General features: G+C 41.2%; 1 protein-coding gene across 4 annotated transcripts in view; it reads left to right on the top strand.

Moving 5' to 3' along the window:
- Window positions 1-19,003, top strand: part of Ralgapa2 (Ral GTPase activating protein catalytic subunit alpha 2) — a 269,491-nt gene that overhangs the window by 71,278 nt on the left and 179,210 nt on the right. For all 4 annotated transcript variants that reach the window (XR_009591640.1, XM_060383131.1, XM_060383130.1 and 1 more), the window contains exons 10-15: window positions 224-451; window positions 7,534-7,701; window positions 8,540-8,677; window positions 11,183-11,331; window positions 14,380-14,491; window positions 17,255-17,492. Coding sequence is in view for 3 of the 4 variants with exons in the window: in XM_060383131.1 (XP_060239114.1) it covers window positions 224-451; window positions 7,534-7,701; window positions 8,540-8,677; window positions 11,183-11,331; window positions 14,380-14,491; window positions 17,255-17,492 (1,033 nt within the window). In the remaining variant the exon portion in view is untranslated. The remainder of the gene's footprint in view (window positions 1-223; window positions 452-7,533; window positions 7,702-8,539; window positions 8,678-11,182; window positions 11,332-14,379; window positions 14,492-17,254; window positions 17,493-19,003) is intronic.

The raw sequence follows: 19,003 nt of genomic DNA on the forward strand, positions 1-19,003 counted from the left end.
CGGTTGGTGGTAATTAGATTACTTGGAAATAAGGCAAGACCTGGGTCTGAGAGTATGGATCAGTGGCAGAGTACAGTCTCACATATATGAAATTGTGGGTTCCTTCTCTAGTACTGCAACATTCACAGAACCCAAAAGGTGATAAGCAAGACAAGATTCACGTTCTGGTAGGTGCTGGTGAGTGGGAATGCTGATTGCTGAGCTGTGTGATGACATTTTCCAGACTGTTGGTGGTGGTGCAATACAAGAAAAAGTGCCAGAGCCGGATGGTGCTGGGTCCACAGAGCAGGACAAAAGCCATTCTAACAGTAGCACCTTGTCTGACCGGAGACTCAGCAACTCCAGTCTTTGTAGCATTGAAGAGGAGCATCGGACAGTGTATGAAATGGTGCAACGGATCCTCCTGTCAACACGGGGTTATGTGAATTTTGTGAATGAAGTGTTTCGGCAGGTCAGTGTGTGTTACATATTCATGAAGCTGAAGTCATCTTTGTTCTTGTGAATCATCTTCCCATTGCTCTAACACATGCTTACAGGCATGAGCTTGAGTACAGAGCTGTGTTTTGTCTGTTTCAGAGGTTCTAGTTCAGGGTCACTTGGTCTTGTTGCTTTGGACTGGTTTATCTAACGGATGAGTGAGAAAAAGAGAGAGCAAGAGATCAGAGTCCTGTAGTCTTCTTTGAGGGCACAATTTTCCATGACCTCTTAAAATTTATGCCACTTCTCAGAAGTGCCAAGCAAGGACCAAGTGACACATGGGCCAGTGGGAGGATGAGGTCATTCCAGATGCAAACTGTAGTGTTACTGTTTTACGTACAACATGGTAAGCAATTGTATTGATTTGGCCGAAACTATAAAACTAAGTAATGGCCCTTTCAGTCCCACTTTTAGTTTGTCACAAGTCTTTATAAGCCAGATTTTTTTTTTTTAATTTAACAAAGGCAAATTCAACAATTACTTTTATGCTCCCATGTCACACTCAGCTCAGAGGTAGGCAGGTGGCAGTGAACCCAGTGTTCCCAAGGCTTCAGTGCCTGCACAACCCAGGGGCACTTCCAGAAAGTTGTGCTTTCCCTGAAGTGTGTATGACATGGATATGTGATAGAAATATTTGTGGCACAGGAGAAAAGAGATGAATGAGAAAGGGAGTAAAGAAGAAAAAGGCTCCTTGTCTTTAAGTGTTTTTCTGCCATTCGATATTCCTCTGTCGAGAATTCTCTGTTTAGCTCTGTTCCCCATTTTTTAATTGGATTACTTGGATTGCTGCTTTTCAGCTTCTTTAGTTCTTTGTATATACTGGATATTAGTCCTCTTTGCTCATCCTCATTAGCCATCAGGGAAATGCAAATCAAAACGACCCTGAGATATCACCTTACACCCATCAGAATGGTCAAGATGAAAAACTCAAGCGATAACACATGCTGGAGAGGTTGTGGAGAAAGGGGAACCCTCCTCCACTGCTGGTGGGAATGTAAACTGGTACAACTACTCTGGAAAGCTATCTGTCGCTTCCTAAGACAAATAGGAATAGTGCTTCCTCCAGACCCAGCTATACCACTGCTAGGTATATACCCAAAGTTTGTTCAAGTACACAAAAAGGACACTTGCTCAACCATGTTTATAGCAGCTCTATTTGTAATAGCCAGAACCTGGAAACAACCCAGATGTCCATCAACGGTGGAATGGGTACAGAAATTATGGTATTTTTATACAATGGAATACTACTCAGCAATCAAAAAGGAGGAAATCATGAAATTTGCAGGCAAATGGTGGGATCTAGAAAAGATCATTCTGAGTGAAATATCCCAGAAGGAGAAAGACAAACATGGGATATACTCACTTATATAGACCTATAAGATATGATAAACATAATGAAATCTATACACCTAAAAAAGATAATCAAGTGAGTGGACATGGGTTAAGATGATCAATCCTCGTTTAGAAAGACAGATGGGATGTGCATTGAACGTATGACAGGAGTCTACTGAGCGTATCTGAAAGACTCTAACTAGCAGTGTTTTCAAAGCAAAGACTCATGACCAAACCTTTGGCAGAGTACAGGGAATCATAAGAAAGAAGGGGAGTTAGTCTGATGGGGAAAGGATAGGAGCTCCACAAGGACCAAATATATCTGGGCACAGGGTCTTTTCTGAGACTGACATTCAACCAAGGACCATGTATGGATATAACCTAGAACCTCCACTCAGATGTAGCCTGTGGTAGCTCAGTAACCAATTGGTTTCCCAAAGTGAGGGGAACAGGGACTATTTCTAACAGGAACTCAATGACTAGCTCTTTGGTCTCCCCACCCCCGAAGGGAGGAGCAGTCCTGTTAGGCCACAGAGGAGGACTTTGTAGCCAGTCCTGAAGATACCTGATAAAACAGGATCAGATGAATGGGGAGGAGGTCCCCCCATCAGTGGACTTGGAAAGGGGCACGGTGGAGATGAGGGAGGAAGGGAGGGACTGGGAGGGAATGAGGGATCGGGACACGGCTGGGATACAGAGTTAATAAAATGTAACTGATAAAAAAAATTAAAAAAAATTATTTAAAAAAAAAAAAAAAGAAAAAGGCTCCTTGTCAAGGACTCTGGAATAACATACCCCAGATAGAAAAGGTGCTGGGAAGAGCTGAAGCAGGGAAGAGCTAGAGAGAGAGAGAAGGGAGAGGTTGGAAGCTGGGCAGCAGTCATGATGCCACAGGTTTGCAGTGGTCGGTGCTGGACACAGCAACTTCTGGGATCAGTGTTGACTGGCATCGTGTGGATAGCCAATTCTACTACATTATAAATTTATCTTCTAAAAGATAAATGTACCACTGGGCCATGGTTAAAAGCCTGTAATTCTAGTATTTGGAGGTAGAGGCATGAGGATCAGGAGTTTAAGGCAAGCCTTAGCTACATAGCTAGCTTGAGATTACCGTGGGCTACATGGGATCTTGTATCAGAAACAAACTGACTGACTAAGTAAGTAAGTAAATATATTGTTATCAGAAATTGATTGGGAATCATAATGTATAGGGTTGTTTAATCTTTGTTTTGTATTCAAAAATCTTTCATCTTGGTTCCACAACCTTTTAGAATACTTACTGTGTTGGATATTGTGCCTGTTTTTTTTTTTATTTATTTATTTAATTTTATTTAATTTGTCATTGAGTGGCTTCAAGAAGGCATCCCAAAAGTTTCTTTTCTTCTCCTTTTCTTCCTTTTCCTTCTTCCTCCTCCTCTTCTTTCATCATCTTTGTCTTTCTTCTTTCTCCTTCTCTTTCTCCTCTTTTTTCTTCTTTTCTTCTTTATTCCTCCTTTTCCTCCTCCTTCCTCCTCCTTCTTATTCTCCTTCTCCTCCTTCTTCCTTTTTTTCCTTCTCCTTCCTCCTCTTTCTCTCCCCCTTCCTTCTCCCCCCGCCCCACTTCTTCTTCCTCCTCTTCTTTGCCAGAGTTTGGAATTTTAAGCCAAACTTTCTTGGCCTACAAATTAGTGGCAGGAAGATTTTATAAGGACTTCAGACTTAGGTTCTAAGGTTGAACCTTTGGAATGAGTACATTTAACATTTTGAAAAAGTTGAACATGTTTGCAGTAAGCAAGGACAGATGCATACTAGAAAAGGAGAAAACAAAATTTGAAATGAAAAATAGTAATAATTGAGAAGTTTATTAATACAGAAAAGAAAACCTCAGTGTATAGTCTTAATAGCAGAATGGAGGCAGCAGAAAGTAAGACTAAACTGGCTAGAGAAATGATGCTGCACCTACTTCAGAGTGTCAGAGGTGAAAACGGGGGCAGGTTGCAGCAGGAGGGTCTAATATGCAGGCCCGATGCTACTCTTGCTTCTCCCCCAGCTCTGTTCTGTTTACTTTCTAATGAGAACGTCCTGCTATAGCTATAGATGTTCCTTTCTTTTCTTTGAAAGTCTGAGTATTTGCAGTATTTGTACATAAGTGTCAGCTGTAGTATAGCTACATGTGCTGGCTAGTTTTATGTCTCCTTGACACAAACTAGAGGAGGGAGCCTCAACTGAGGAAATGACATATTAAGATTGGGCTGTCAGCAAATCTGTAGGGAACTTTCTTAATGTGGGAGAGCCCAGCTCCTTGTGGGTGGTGCCATCCCTGGGCTGGTGGTTCTGTAAGAGAGCAGGCTAAGCAAGCCATATAAAGCAGGCCAGTAAGAAGCACCCTTCCATGGCCTCTGTATCAGCTCCTACTTCCATGTTTTTGCCCTGTTTGAGTTCCTGTCCTGACTTCCCTTCAGTAACGAACAGTGATGCAGTCAGGGATAGGGAAGTATGAGACAAATAAACCCTTTCTCTCCTACTTGCTTTTGGTCATAGTGCTTATCACAGCAATAGAAACCCTAAGACACTGTAGAAAGTCAAGTTTCATTGTTACATGGTAAAACCACATATTTAATGGAAAAGGCAGTGCTTTATTGGGAACAAGCTGGAAAGTTGGAAGATGAGGACTCTTGGATGCCTTAAAAAAAGAAGCTGGGCTGGAGAGATGGCTCTGTGTTTAAGAGCACTGTCTGCTCTTTCAAAGGACCTGGGTTCAATTCCCAGCACCCGCATGGCAGCTCACAACTGTCTGTAACTCCAGTTCCACAGATTCTGACATCTTCATGCCAATGCACAGAGAAAAAAGATTCATATTAAAAAAAAAAAGAAGAAGAAGAAGAAGCTATCTTATATGAGTTGCAGGTATAAGGCTTCATAGGGATTGATTTTGGGTGGGGGTGTAGGTGGGTAGGCCTTTGAAGTTGGCAATAATGAAACATTTCTGAATTTGGGATAGTTTGCTTTTCTGAAGCACAGACTGTTGGTATCCATAAGTCACCAGAGGTTCTGCGTTCGTTCTGTAAATCCAAAGAAAAGTTGCTGATTAAGTAACTTTATGTCCCATGCCATTTTAAGTCCTTTCCCCAGGAGTAGCTAGCCCTGCATTTACAGAAGTGTGTAGAAGGCACCTTTCATCATGGGGTAGCCAGAGGCAACTGTCTCTGGAGAATAAAGAAAAATGAAAAGAGCAGCTTTCCCTGAGCAAGGTAGTGAAATGAAGCTTTTCTCGGAAGAAAGACTTTAACCCACTAGGTGGCTTCAGCCAGAGGTGACCTCTGTAGCAGAGTTGGGGGAGACCTGCAGTGGACTACTCAGCTGTGTGACCATCAAACCTAGTGATTTTTAGATCAACGAAAAGCCACGAGGCTAGACCAGCTAGTTAAATTTTCTCTTCTGTAGCATCAGTATGCATTTTATTACTGTGCGTTCCTATGAATTGAAGAGTTTATCATTAGGAAGCTTCCAGTTTTTTAAAATTTATTTTTAAAGTTAAAATATAATTACATCATTTCCTCATTTTCCCTTTCTCTCCAACCCATCTCATATTTATCTTCTTTCTAATCCCCCATGTCCCTTCTCCTTCCCCCATTTCCTTTTCAAATTGATATCTACCTGGAAGAGGGTAATTCTCTCTCCCAGGAGCCATTACTTGTAGTTTTTGTCTAGGTGTTGGATTCATGAGATTTCCTCCTTTTTTAAGTTAGCATGTCTGGTGACGTTTCTTTTGATACTGCCCTTGTTCAGGCTGTCATTTCTAGAAGATACAGTCTCAAAGCAGACTGTTTGTCCTCCGGCTCTGACACCCTCTCTTCCGTGGTGTTCCCTGAGTGTTAGGGGTTGGAGTTGTGTTCAAGCTGTATGTTCTGGGGCAGGGCTCACCACAGTCCACTAATCCAGTTGTATTAACCGTGTGGCTTTCTGTGATGGCGTCCATCTGATGTGAAGAGACGGTAGCTTCTCTTTTACAAATGTACTGTTTTTCAAAGTCTGTCTTGTGCAGTCTTAATATGTTGACTTCTGGTAAGTGTTTTCATGATACATGTTTTTCTATCTTTTTACTGTCTACTTCGCATATACATATGCTTTGGATTTCCTCTTACAAATTGCAGGTGATTTTTTAAAAAGCTTTTTCTTAAATACAGTGTTATAATCTCTCCCTTTTGATTGCAGCTTTATTCTACTTCCATGTAACATAGAAACTGCTTTTCTTGGATGTAAATCAGCAGTTTTACCTTTTACTTTCTAATTGTACTGCAGGTGATTTTTTTTTTTTTTTTTGGCTAGTTGTCCCTTTTTTTCTCCAGTGCTTATGAGTGTAGGTATTACACTCACCTGTATTTGTTTAACGGCTAGAGAGTATCATGCGTCTCTAACTTAAAATCTATTATCAGTTTCAACATAAGTTCATGTTCACCCCCTTAATCCTTATCTGCTCATAGGACTTTGTTATATATTTAAATTCCATATTATAAAATGAATTTGTATATGTATACCATACTTTTCAGAACTACTATATTACATATAAATATATATTTATATATGCCCTATTCATTTAGAATTCTACAAATGTCCTTTTTGTGATATTTTATTCCTTTCCAAACTTCTGACCTAGAATAATTTCCCTTTATGTCTGAAGGATAATTTTTAGTATTTCCCTTAGTTCAGGACTGTTGGCAACAAACTTTCTTATCTGAGAGTGTATGCATTTTGTGTTCATTTTTGAAGTATGTTCTTTGGGATACTATATTATGTCTATACTGGTAGCCATGTGCCTTTTGTACTTTGAGTAACTTCAGGCCTTTCTTTCATGGTTTCTTTTTGACAGACACAACAAACCATGTGGTTTGTTCCTGATGTTTTCTGATTGCCTTTGGTTTTCAGCAAATACTGTGAAATTCTTGTATCTATTCTGCTTGCCTTTGTGGTTTGTGACTATGTGGATTTGTTTTCTCGTCTTGGCCATTCTTGCATACCACTCTGTCCTTTTTTATGTCTCCATCCAGATCCCAGCACCCATGTCATAAAATGTGCCATGTGCTTGTCATTCTTAACACTGGGGAGGCAGACATAGGAAGACTCCTGTGGTTTCTTGGTCAGCCAATCTAGCCAAATAGCCAAGTTCTAAGTTCAGTGAAAGAACCTATATGATAAAATAAGATAATGAAGCAATTGAAGACATCTAGTGTTGTTCTGGCCTGTGCATAAACACATAGAGTTTTGCTTGCTTGCTTGTTTTTAAGTCTGACAAATGTGCACAGTGTTACAAATCACCAGTCTTGTTAACATTTGTGGCTGTGCTTTGTGTTCTGATAAATGTAGAAAACTGTCGGAGAAGGAAGTAGGGAAGAAAGCACAAACGTGGGATGGAAGAAGGGAAGGAGAAGAAAAAGACAAAACAAGCAAGAAGAGGCTATATTTTTTGAGGAACCTTGAAAATTTAGTTATAATTATTTTATATAGACAATGTCTAGATGAGTATGGTGTGGTTATTTTTAGTAACAAAAACTACCTGAAATATTTTTTTGTTCCAATTATGAAGATGTCTTTTTTCCTCAGTTAAGTGGTGTGTAGAAAAGTGTATGTGTGGTCTCTGTGCAAGTTAAAGGTTTCTGAGGTTGGTGATGGAAATGTCTGTAATCTCAGCTTGTGTGGCATTAAAGAGTTTTTTTTTTTTTTTAATTTTTTTGTTTGTTTTTTCAGGCATTTTTGTTGCCGTCCTGTGAGATATCTGTAACAAGAAAAGTAGTTCAAGTATACAGGAAGTGGATCCTCCAGAATAAACCTGTGTTCATGGAGGAGCCAGATAAAAAGGATGTTGCCCAAGAAGATGCTGACAAATTTGGACTTACAGAGACTGACTCCAAGGAGGTAACCTTGGCCTTTGAGTTGAGGGTACATGCATCTTGGCAGAACTGACCTGCTTGGTAGAGGGTCCCACTCTGGCCATGCGGGCAGGCCGTTAGGTGCTGTGAGGACTGCCTCTGAAGCACTGTCGCTCAGGCTCTGTCTTTGGGGGGTGGTTGTCAGCTTTATGCTTAGCCTCAGCCACGTGCACATGGCTGCTTTCTTAGTCATTGTTGCAAGACAGCTGTTTTCTCACATTCTGCAGTTCTCTCTGTGAGACTGAAAAGCTGGTGTCTTCTAAACTTGTTTAAGTAAATAGTTATTGGGAAAATTACACGCAGGATGTTTTGCCAAATTTGTCTTTGCAGTTTACTGCCCGGAAGAAATCTGTACTAAATATTTGAAAAGCTTAGCTGGGTAAAGAGCAAGTCTTTCTGATGTGTCAGCAGCGCTGAGGTGTGGCCTTCCTGTAGGAGGCACTGTCTCTTCCAGGCTAAGGCTTGGATACATCTAAAACGACAGCACAAAACACCCCCCTAAAAACAAGAAACTTAAAATATATTTATGTTCCTGATCAACTTAATTTACAATATTTAAAATTTTTAGCCACAGACTTAAAACTTTTAAGTGTCTGTACTGATTCTGTTATTTTGGTGCTTCAATATTGGTAAAATGATTTTAGTAATTAGTTATTGGGTCAGATCAAACAGTAAGGAAGTAGAATTGGTGCAAATGTGGCTCTTCCGGTCCATACTGAGGATTGAGACCTGTGCTGGTTGCCGAGTTCTGAGCAGGTATGAGGAACCAAGTGTGTAAGCATAGGCTTCTCCCTGCTTGGTTAATGGATTATTATCTTGCGAAGGTCTCGTCTGAAAGTTCTGGTCATAAACGGTCATCCAGTTGGGGACGCACGTATTCTTTCACAAGTGCCATGAGCAGAGGGTGTGTGACAGAGGAAGACAACACAAATGTGAAAGCTGGGGCCCAAGCTATGCTGCAGGTATGCTGCCGTTGGGGACATAAGACAGCCTGGGGGGAGAAGACGCTGTGAACACTTTGTTTAATTAGAATAATATCATTCGAAGTGTACCTGTGTTTAGAGTCCTCAAGTTTTACATTTTTCTTCCCACCTATAAACAGAAAATATTTTTTTCTAGTAAAAGAAAAGACTAGGAAAGCTAGTTGCAGGTTTTTTGAGGATTATTTTGCAGTGGCTGTGAGCTATGTGTGATCTGCACCTGGAAGTGTCCTCTAAGCACATCTCAAGAGTTACTTGGATTTTCATTTGAGAGACCTTTTGGATGTGTGGCCACCCCACACACGTGTGGACACCCACACACACGTGTGGACACCCACACACACGTGTGGACACCCCACACACGTGTGGACACCCACACACACGTGTGGACACCCACACACACGTGAGTACAGCTCGGTTACAGCCTGTGGTCTTGACACACACTTGGAGAGATCTTGCCTCCTGTAGCTCTCCTTCCACGTGGATGGCAGTCATCCTGTAGCTCTACAGCCCCACAATAACTTGGGGTTTACGTTGTTTTTGTTCTCACTGTATATAGTAACTTGTCTCTTTGAGTGGCTCTTCCTGGGGAAAGAGGCTGGATGGAGGTATGATGAGAGAGCATCTTGGATGAATACAATTTGGACATAATAATTTTGATTGTTTGTTGTTACCTTAACCAATGGGTTAATTGTGAATGGGTAGAATTTTCAAATTCAAGAAGGAAACGCATGAAATTAAAAGGCCTTGTGTTATAATATGTCATTGGTAGTTTACTCATGTGAAAACATTGTCACTAAAAGTGCTATGGTTTTTTAACAAAAAAAAAAATGTTCTCTTTTTTTCTTATTCAAATTCACAGTGTGATTTTTTTTTAATCTGGTAGTGATTATTAGTGATTTTTTTTAAAAAATAAAATTAGGACGTGAAACTTTTTTCATCCTACAAAAGCTAAGCCTTAGAAGCTGGCGTCCATTTTGTCAGTGTGTTGATTTGAGCCTGTCTGGTTAAGCCTATGTATTTTATTTGGGATTTCTTCCACTAAGAAGCCAGAGAAACTGAGTTAGTTCCCACAGCCTTCGTGCGCACGCTGTTTAACTTAAAGGAGACCTACGAAGGAGTATGCGTAGAGACAGAACCCATTTGATTTATTTTATTTTATGTGTACAGGTTGTTTACTTAAATGTGTATCTGTACGCCACGTGTGTGCCTGGTGCCAAAGGAGGCCAGAGAAGGACATTGGAGTTCCTGGAACTGGAGTTGCAGATGGTTGTGAGCTTCTGTGTGGGTGTTGGGAACTGAACCCAGGTCCTCTGGAAGAGCAGTTAATGTTCTTAACCACTTAGTCATCACTCTAGCCCAAATCCTATCCCTTTTTTATCATCGAGTTGACAATAATGAGTATCTGAAGTTGACGGGCCATTAGTGTCATTGTTAGGAATACTACCAAGTTCTTTCATTCTAGTAATTTACCGTCTGAGCACCTGAGTCAGCTTTACTGCTACAGAACCTTGTACCCCAGAGATCTGGGGCAGAGCATGGAGTAGTCAGTTGACTAGTGTTCTTTGGTAATATCTTAAGAATATGCTGAGACTGTTGTATCTTGTTACATAATAGAGTTCTCCTATTTAAAAAAGCTCTGGGGCCGGAGGGCTGGCTCTGCTGGTAAAACGTTTGCTGCACTAGTGAGGACTGGAGTTTGTAGAAGCCAGGTGGATTTGGCAGCCCACCTTTAATCCTAGTATCAGGGAGGCAGAGAAGGGAAATCCCTGGAGTAAGTTAGCTGGCCAGACAAGCAAAAACTGAGCCCTACGTTCAAGTAGAGACCAGCTTCAATATATAAGATGGAGAGGAATTGAAGAAGACACCGATGTCAACTTCCAGCCTCCATATGCACAGGCCCATATATACAGTGCCCCATCCCTATAGCAACACACACACAAAGAAAAAGAAAAAAGTCCTCATTCTAGTAGATGCAAATGGACCATGTGGCATCTGTACTGTGAGCTTCTGTCAGCATCACATGGATTTTACTATAAATTGATTCTTATTCCTCTACTTGATGCCTTAAATTCACTTTGGAAAAATAATTATAGCTCTGTTGTCTAGCCACGGGCCTCTTCTGTGACCTTCTCTCCATCCTAGATGTTGTCATCCTGACATAGTGGTCCTGTTTTTTTTATCTATATTTTGTTGATGTTGTTTTATTGTTACTTTTTGAAAGATGTAACAAATTCAAATATTTTAACACTCATGGTTCAAGTAACACTGTTTATATGGAATAGTAGGGAAAAGCCTTTGAGGCGTCTACCTAGGCAGTTCTTAGGGGCTGAGCTACAATACCTGGAACCTATATTGATGCCATTTGTCTGTGGAAAAAACCCGAAATGATTCATTGATAGAAGAAAGGTAATATTATCAGTAGGAAAAATATCCTCTGATGTATATAGCTAATTGTGTTTTTAATGTGAAATCACTGGCTTTAAGGTCTTTCTTACAAACGCCGCAAATGTCTTTTTGCTGGAACCATGTGCCGAAGTTCCCATGCTCCTGAGAGAACAAGTAGATGCCTGTAAAGCTGTTCTGATTATTTTTCGACGCATGATAATGGAACTTAGAATGAATCAAAAAACATGGTAAGTTTATTTCAGATTAACATCCTAAAACACCTGTCTTTCCTTTTCAGCATATTCACAGTGTTAAGGTTTCCATTTATTATTTTCCATTAATCTAATGTCTCTTCAAAACTGACAATAAGGTGAGCATCAGCCCTTTGAGGCAGCTTCTGTGAATTGTGGCAAAGGGAAGTACCTAGCACTTAGGTAATTCATTTGTGAAAATATGTAAATATTTTCATTATTTTTTAAATGCTCTTAAACAGGAGTTAGTGTTACATTACTCAGTAGTAGATTTTCCCATTTTAAACCTTCATTCACTCATTCATTCATTCATTCATTCATTTATTTCCTGGAGACAGGGTTCCTCTGTGTATTCTTGGCTGTCATAGACTCCCCTTTTTGAACAGGCTGCCCTTGAACTCACAGTGAACCACCTGCTTCTGCCTCCCATAGTGCTGGGATTAAAGGTGTATGCCACCACGTTGGACTAAACTCTGTTTCTTTATTATTATTATTATTTACATGTTATTAACTCTGTATCCCGCTCCCTTATTCCCTCCCAATCCCACCCTCCCTCCCTCAGTGCCTCCCTGCCCCTTTCCAAGTCCACGGATTGGGGAGGACCTCCTCCCCTTTCGTCTAACTGTGTTCTTGAATGTAAAGAGTGTTAGATGTTTTCCCATGCCTGTGTCCACATCGCCCTCAGTGTTCTTAGTGACAAGGCAGCAAGCCCTGAGCCACGCTTCCCTTCTTCCAGTTGTCCTCACGTGTGGCCTATCTTGGAAATGCTCTGGGCATGTTCATCTCACTTCACCACCTGTAGAGTGCCCTTCCTGCTTAGCCTCTAGGGCTTTGTGGCCACTGAAGTCCTGTGGTAGTGGCTTCCTTCTGTATTGGGAATTTTCCTAGGACCACACCTGTTTTATAGATGCCCTAGAGCCAGCATTGTTGGTATTGTACAAGGTGTCAGTCCACGGTTTGTAGGAAGCCCTAAAGACAAGGCAAATGTGAGCTGACAGAGGCCATGGGCCACCAAGAGGAGGAAAGGGTGGACCCAGAAGAATTTTGCTTGTAACAAGTTCACAAATATGAAATCACAAGTATCAAAATGAGGATTTGAAAGTGTAAATTGCAAGGTCGCCTTTTCTGGTGTTTTGAAATAGCGCTCCTACTGAGTCCAGTAGCTGTTGAGTTTGGCAGCGTAGCTGTGCGGAGTGTGCTGTAAACCCAGTGCTATCACAGCAGGCGGAACGGCCCTTGCGAGGCTTGCACTTGGACGGTGCTCCTTGCACCGCAGCTGCGTGAACAGTCTCTTCTGCTTCTTTTCTCAGAAAGCTATGGATTCTCTGTACAGTGTGCGGGGTTGTAGTTTTCTTAGTCATTTTATTTTGATGAAAAGCCTAGGAAGTAAAAGAAAGCAACTGTTATTTTTCTTTTAGTAATTTATACATGTCCAGATAAATGTATAAAAAGACAATTGTAGAAAACAAAACAAAACAAAACAAAAACAACTAGCCAAGGTAGAGCATAGAAAGGGGACATGGTTTGCTTTCCACACAGACCTACGTATGCCTCACACTTTCTTCCCCTTCCTCTCCCCACCTTTGTCCTCCTCTCCTTTCTCCCTTTTTTCCTACCTACTGCTCTGTTTCTTTTATTTCCATTTAGTAGTTAGCTCCTGAACATCTAGTCTGAGCACACAGCAGTGCACTAAATAGCCAAAGTCCCCCTGTGACAGGGGCCTGGGTATCTTGGCTGTGAGAAGCAGCACACTTCCAGCTCTGACATTCCTTTTTATATTTTCTCTCTTCAGACTTGCGGTCCTGCACTGTGCACTTGTGTCTAGATTCAACTGGTAGATTTGTTTTCCTCTTCCATATTTCAGAATCTATAGACAATGCAATACAAGCAAATAGATAGAATAGAGTGTTGGGAGAATGGAAGTGGACAAATACGTTAACCTGAGATTAAAGCCCAGTGGGACCAGCTACCAAGGGAGCAGATCGCAAATTCTCAGAGTCATTAAACCATGAGAAGGCTACTGAGATTCTGCATAATCTGTCCACTGCAACGACACAGGAGAAAATAAACCATCACCTGTAGATCTCGTTGTCTGATCTGGACCACATTGCTTTGTTGTGTTCTTAGTTTTTTTCACTAGAGAGTAGGAAGAGCAAGAAGAAAGTAATGAAGGTGAATAAATGATTAGGGCTCAAAGCCTTACAGGAACCAGCAAACCAGAGTGATTCCCTTAGAATTAATGGACTTTCTCTCTATACTAAAGTTTAATGGGTTTTCCATCCCCTCAGAGTCCAAAGATATGAGAAATAAAACTTAACTATACAAGAAAGAAAAAAATGGCCTGCTGTTTTAAACACTGATTGTCATAATTAGCAGTATTATGTTGATTTTTTAAGCCTATTATGTAAAGCCCCTTTCAGTAAGACTCTGAAAACAGTAGCACATGATGACTAAGCTGTGGTGATTGCAGCCATGCCAGGTGTGTACTTTGGTATAGGCAGGATCTGCCAGGCACAAGTGCACTGCCCATCAGTGTTCAGTCCTGACCTTTCTGAACCCCTTCTGTCTTCTTCAGGAACCACAGTCATGCAGTGGTATTGTCTGCCTATGCCCTCATATTAAAGTGCAGAGAGTCAGTTTTGTTTTCTGTCACAAAGGCAGATGGGGAGACTTCCCAGGTTATGTAATATAATGATGGAGCATGGCAGAGTGCTGTGTAAATTCAGACTGGCACAGCCATTTCCTCAGTGAATGTCCTGATGTGTTGGAGAAAACCATCTTTCCCCTCCTTCCTGCAAGGAGAAAAGTCAGGCTGGGAAGATGTCTGGAAGATGTCATCCTGCCAGTTGGCATGAACGTGAAAAGCGTGTTTGTAGAACTGTGGTAACATAAAGCAGTTTATGTTGATAAGATGTGATGCTTATTCTCTAACTGGCACCTAGACTTCTAATACTTCCAAATAGTGTATGACTGCAGAGAGCGCTTACCTATAAAGTGCTTTGGAAATGTGATTATTAATACAAGCTTTTATTTTGGGTGGTCCAGGGAGCAGATGTTGCAAATCCTTCTCAGGATAACAGACGCTGTCATGCAGAAGCCAAAGGATAAGCATGGAAAGGACTTGTTTGCCCAGAGCTTGGCAGGGTTGCTTTTCAGGGTAAGTCTTTTTCATTAAATGCTGCAAATGCAGAATTGAAGCAGACTTGGCAAATTATTTTTAATTACTGAGATTTTACAAGTTTTGTCAAATTAACTTTACATTGTTAGAAATTTTCCGTCTTAGATTTGTCCTAAATGTTGTGGTCTGTTTTTCACAGTTAGAGTTGGGTTTTTAGGGATCTTTTTCTGTCATCTCTTTCCTCTTGGTTTATTTGAGATGAGTAGGCGTTAAGAAGGGGCAGGAGTGAGTGGATGATGGTGGAGCACACCTTTAAACCACCAGGCTTGGGGAGCAGAGGTAGGCAGAACTCTGAGTTTGGAGCCAGCCTGGTCTGCAGAGAGTTCTGGGGCAGCCATAGACAAAGCTACACAAAGAAATCCTGTCTCGAAAACCAAACCAAACCAACCAAACAAAACAAAAGAAAAAAAGAAAGTAACAGGTGTTGAGCATCTTAGTGGAGAGAAAACCAGATAGTTACAGGATAAAAAAAAAAAATATGGGCCTGGGATCAAAACTTGAGACCATCATTGTGTCAAGCAACTAACTGTATGCAGTGCCTCAGACTGGATGGAGCGACTGTGAAGAGAGAACACATGCAGAGAGAGATGAAGACATCTTTGTGGTTGATAGAAGAGAGAGCCAGCCAGAGACGATGAGGAAGTAGGCCCAGTTTGCTGAGTGGAAAACTAAGTAGATTGTTCTAGATGCCCAGCAAAGTGAGCAGGAGGAGGTGACCTTTGGGTGGTTGAGAATGTCCTAAAGAATTGAAGTCAACTTAATGGATGAATCAGGACGTGCCTGTTTTTCTGTTTCTGGGTTACCTCACTCAGGATGATCTTTTCTAGTTCCATCCATTTGCCTGTAAATTTCATGATTTCCTTGCTTTTAATAGCTGAGTAGTATTCCATTGTGTAAATGTACCACAATTTCTGCATCCATTCCTCCATTGAGGGATGTTTCCAGATTCTGGCTATTATAAATAAAGCTGCTATGAACATAGTTGAGCAAGTGTCCTTGTGGGGCATCTTTTGGGTATATGCCCAGGAGTGGTATAGCTGGATCTTGAGGTAATGCTATTCTCAATTTTTTGTGAAAGTGCCAGATTGATTTCCAAAGTGGTTGTACAAGTTTGCATTTCCACCAGCAATGGAGGAGTGTTCTCCTTTTCTCCACATCCTCTCCAGCATATGTTGTCACTTGAGTTTTTGATCTTAGCCATTCTGATGGGTGTAAGATGAAATCTCAGAGTTGTTTTGATTTGCATTTCCCTGATGACTAAGGATGTTGAACATTTCTTTAAGTGTTTCTCTGCCATTCAGTATTCTTCTGTTGAGAATTCTCTGTTTAGCCTGTACCCATTTTTTTCATTTTGTAGAGTTTGACAGATCCTGGTTGTGACTGGCTCTGTATTGCTGGCTTGGTGGAGTATGAGTACTACTTTATATTCTGTGTCCTGCCCTACTCTGCAGTCAGGAGAGGATGACATAGGAAGCACAGTAGATTTGTGGCCATCTCTTGACTTCCCATGTCCTTGGGTGAGATCTGAGGAGGGAAATGGCCATGATTTAAACATATCAGGCTGTCCACTCAGTGACACACTCAGTGAAGACACAGTAATCTGTTTGTCATACAGACAAGGATGGTTCTTGTGCTTTTATATGTCAGGAACTGGGTCAGGGTCAGGAAATCTTAAGTTGCCATTGTCCTTTATGTCTACTGATCTAATACGGGGTCCATTTTTATTACCATTATTATTTTTGAGTATTTTCATTACGACTAAAATACCAGTTTCTCTCTCTATATTTTTAAACTCCTGTCTTCGAGAGTTCAAGGCCATTACCAAAAATCATGTGCTACAATAAAATTAATAATCTCTATCTAAAAGAAAATATTGATCTAATAATAAAATCAACCCACTATTAGGTAAAAAAAATATATATATATATATATAGTAATTGACTTCATGATGATGGGCTACAAGTGCTTGTTCTTGGTAAAGCAGGTGGATAATCAGGAAACCAGGGATTGGATCTACTTTGGACATGAAGACAGAAGAGTATTTTAGAGGATAGAGGAGGCATAGAAGTAGATAAATCAAACCCAGGCAAGAAGTGGGGGGCTGCCAGAAAGAAAAACCCATCCAGATAGCTGGGAGATGAGGAAGTAGAGAAGAGTGACTGTGGCAGAGGAGGGAAAGGGCTGTAAGCAGAAGGGACTCTACTGCAAGGAGAGTGTGTTGGTTTTTAAGATGAGGGAGAAGCAGAGTGTGTAGCTAAGGATGGGTCAGGTTAATGGAAGTACATGGTTCTGAGAAGGACCTGGGTCAGGAGTGGAAACAACTCTTGGAAGACAGCGCAGATGAAAGTGAAGCTGGGTAGACACCAGTGGACTGAAGGTCTTATGGGCTGAGGCTGAAGAGAACCTTAGGTAATGAATTATCTTTGAGTTCTGCAGCAATCCCAGCTGCTCAGTCCTGCAGCACATGGGGCTTAGAAGATCACACACAGAGATGTTTGAGATACCCTCTGTGGTGACAGGAAAAGAGCTGCCTCCAGAAACTGAGTGCTTGCTGGATGGAGAGAGGGTTTGTCTTCTCACTGGTAACAGCAGTGTTAGTCGTGCACTTCAGAATAATATTTTCTCAGATAAGTTATGTTAGCATAATTCAACTCCTGGTTACAGTTGATCAAAAGTAAGAACAGCAGTGAAAAGGATGCTATATTAATTGTTGTTAAAGATCGTACATTTGGTTGGTTTCAGACACTTATTGTGGCTTGGATCCGAGCAAACCTTTGCGTGTACATTTCCCGGGAGCTCTGGGATGACTTTCTTGGTGTGCTGTCGTCCCTTACGGAATGGGAAGAGCTCATCACCGAGTGGTCCAACATCATGGACTCTTTGACAGCTGTGCTTGCAAGAACCGTGTATGGAGTTGAGATGACAAACCTACCTCTAGACAAACTAAGTGAGCAAAAGGAGAAGAAGCAACGTGGCAAAGGTATTTTCACTCTTGCCGGGCAGCAGCAGAGCTCTGGGGGGAGGGAAGTGTTTGTACACCTAAGCCGTTAGTGCGCACTGTCTCACAACGAGCTGAACCAGCTGCACACTGTCTGTGCTGTTATTACACTGCGCCTCCTGTTATTTTGTTCCCTTAATGAAACTGGTGAATATCTAAAGAGACTGGAGAAGTGAAAAACAAGGGGAGAAGACTGGTAACAGGAGTAACAATAACCAGTGTTTTGCACGTGGACTTTATCCTCATGATAGCTCACTTAGAAAGATTTGTGTCATAGACAGAAAATTAAAAATACAAAGACTTTTTAGTGATTGACTCCATCAGGGTTGCTTATGTAAGTGGTAAAGACAGATGTCAAAGCTAGTCAAGTCCAGCCTAAGATGCAACACTGCTAAGACGCGTGCTGCTGCCTCCCTAGAAAGTGTGGAGAAATTCCAAGTGCTTGAGGTGGGAGCCTTGTGCTTCCAGCTAAAACTGTTTTAAGACCTAGGGAAGGAAGTAAAAGTGATAATTTTGAGTTGTAAAAACAGTGGGAGTTCCTGTTGGAGATGACAGTTGCATACCTTTGTCTTTATTACAGTTCCTAAGGATTGTAGCACTTGAGTTAACTTGTCTGCTTATACTGTAAAGACTTGAGCTGGTTCATTCAAATACATGTGTACATATTAAATGTAAAAAGAGAGAGGACAAAGTGGGAAGGAACTGTAGGCATGGTTAAATGCCAAAATGCATTCCATGGAGCCTCATGGGCTTGCTTGGGAAACAGGGAGGGGCAACGTTGGATTTGACTTTGATCTTCTCAGGGTTACATCAAACAGAATCACAGAATACAGAAGTTTCCTTGGCTGATGAGTAGCTTCTTTTGGTTCTGAGACCCCGCAGGCATCTTTCTTCAAAGCTTTGTCAAATTACACATGATGACAATAGATTATATTTTAGTAATAATAACCTTTTATAGACTATATCAGTTGGCTTTTTCTGTGTGACAAGTCACCCCTAATGTTGATTGCTTAACATAGTTATTATTTATTTAGACTGTGATTTTATGACCTGAAAACTTGGGTTGTACATTCTGGCCAGTACTAATTCTCATTTTCATTTGATTCACACTTTGTTGTATCCACTTAGACGCCTGTGATTCTAGGAACTGACTGGCTGTCAGCCAGGACAGTAAGTGTGACAGGGACACATACTTTATAATCCAGCAAGTCGGCACATAGTTGTTAATATGATGTTATAGAAGTAAAAATTTCAGGTCTTACTTCTTCAGTTTTGCTACCAAAGTGAGTCACACAATGAAGTCCAGAGTCAGTGTGAGAACAAAGCATGTGGATACGGGGAGATGCTAACTGTTCTATAGTTAGTGGTGAGCTAACTATAGAACATGGTTTAGGGACAGCCTATCATGTGTTCATTGCTGTCTGAGAATGGCTTGCCAAAGCCCCCGTTAGTGAAAGCAAGCAGCAAGCCAAAGCAAAGTAGCTTATGTCCAT

The sequence above is a fragment of the Meriones unguiculatus genome, chromosome 4 (assembly GCF_030254825.1).
Source record: "Meriones unguiculatus strain TT.TT164.6M chromosome 4, Bangor_MerUng_6.1, whole genome shotgun sequence".
In the NCBI taxonomy this organism is placed as follows: Eukaryota; Metazoa; Chordata; class Mammalia; order Rodentia; family Muridae; genus Meriones; species Meriones unguiculatus.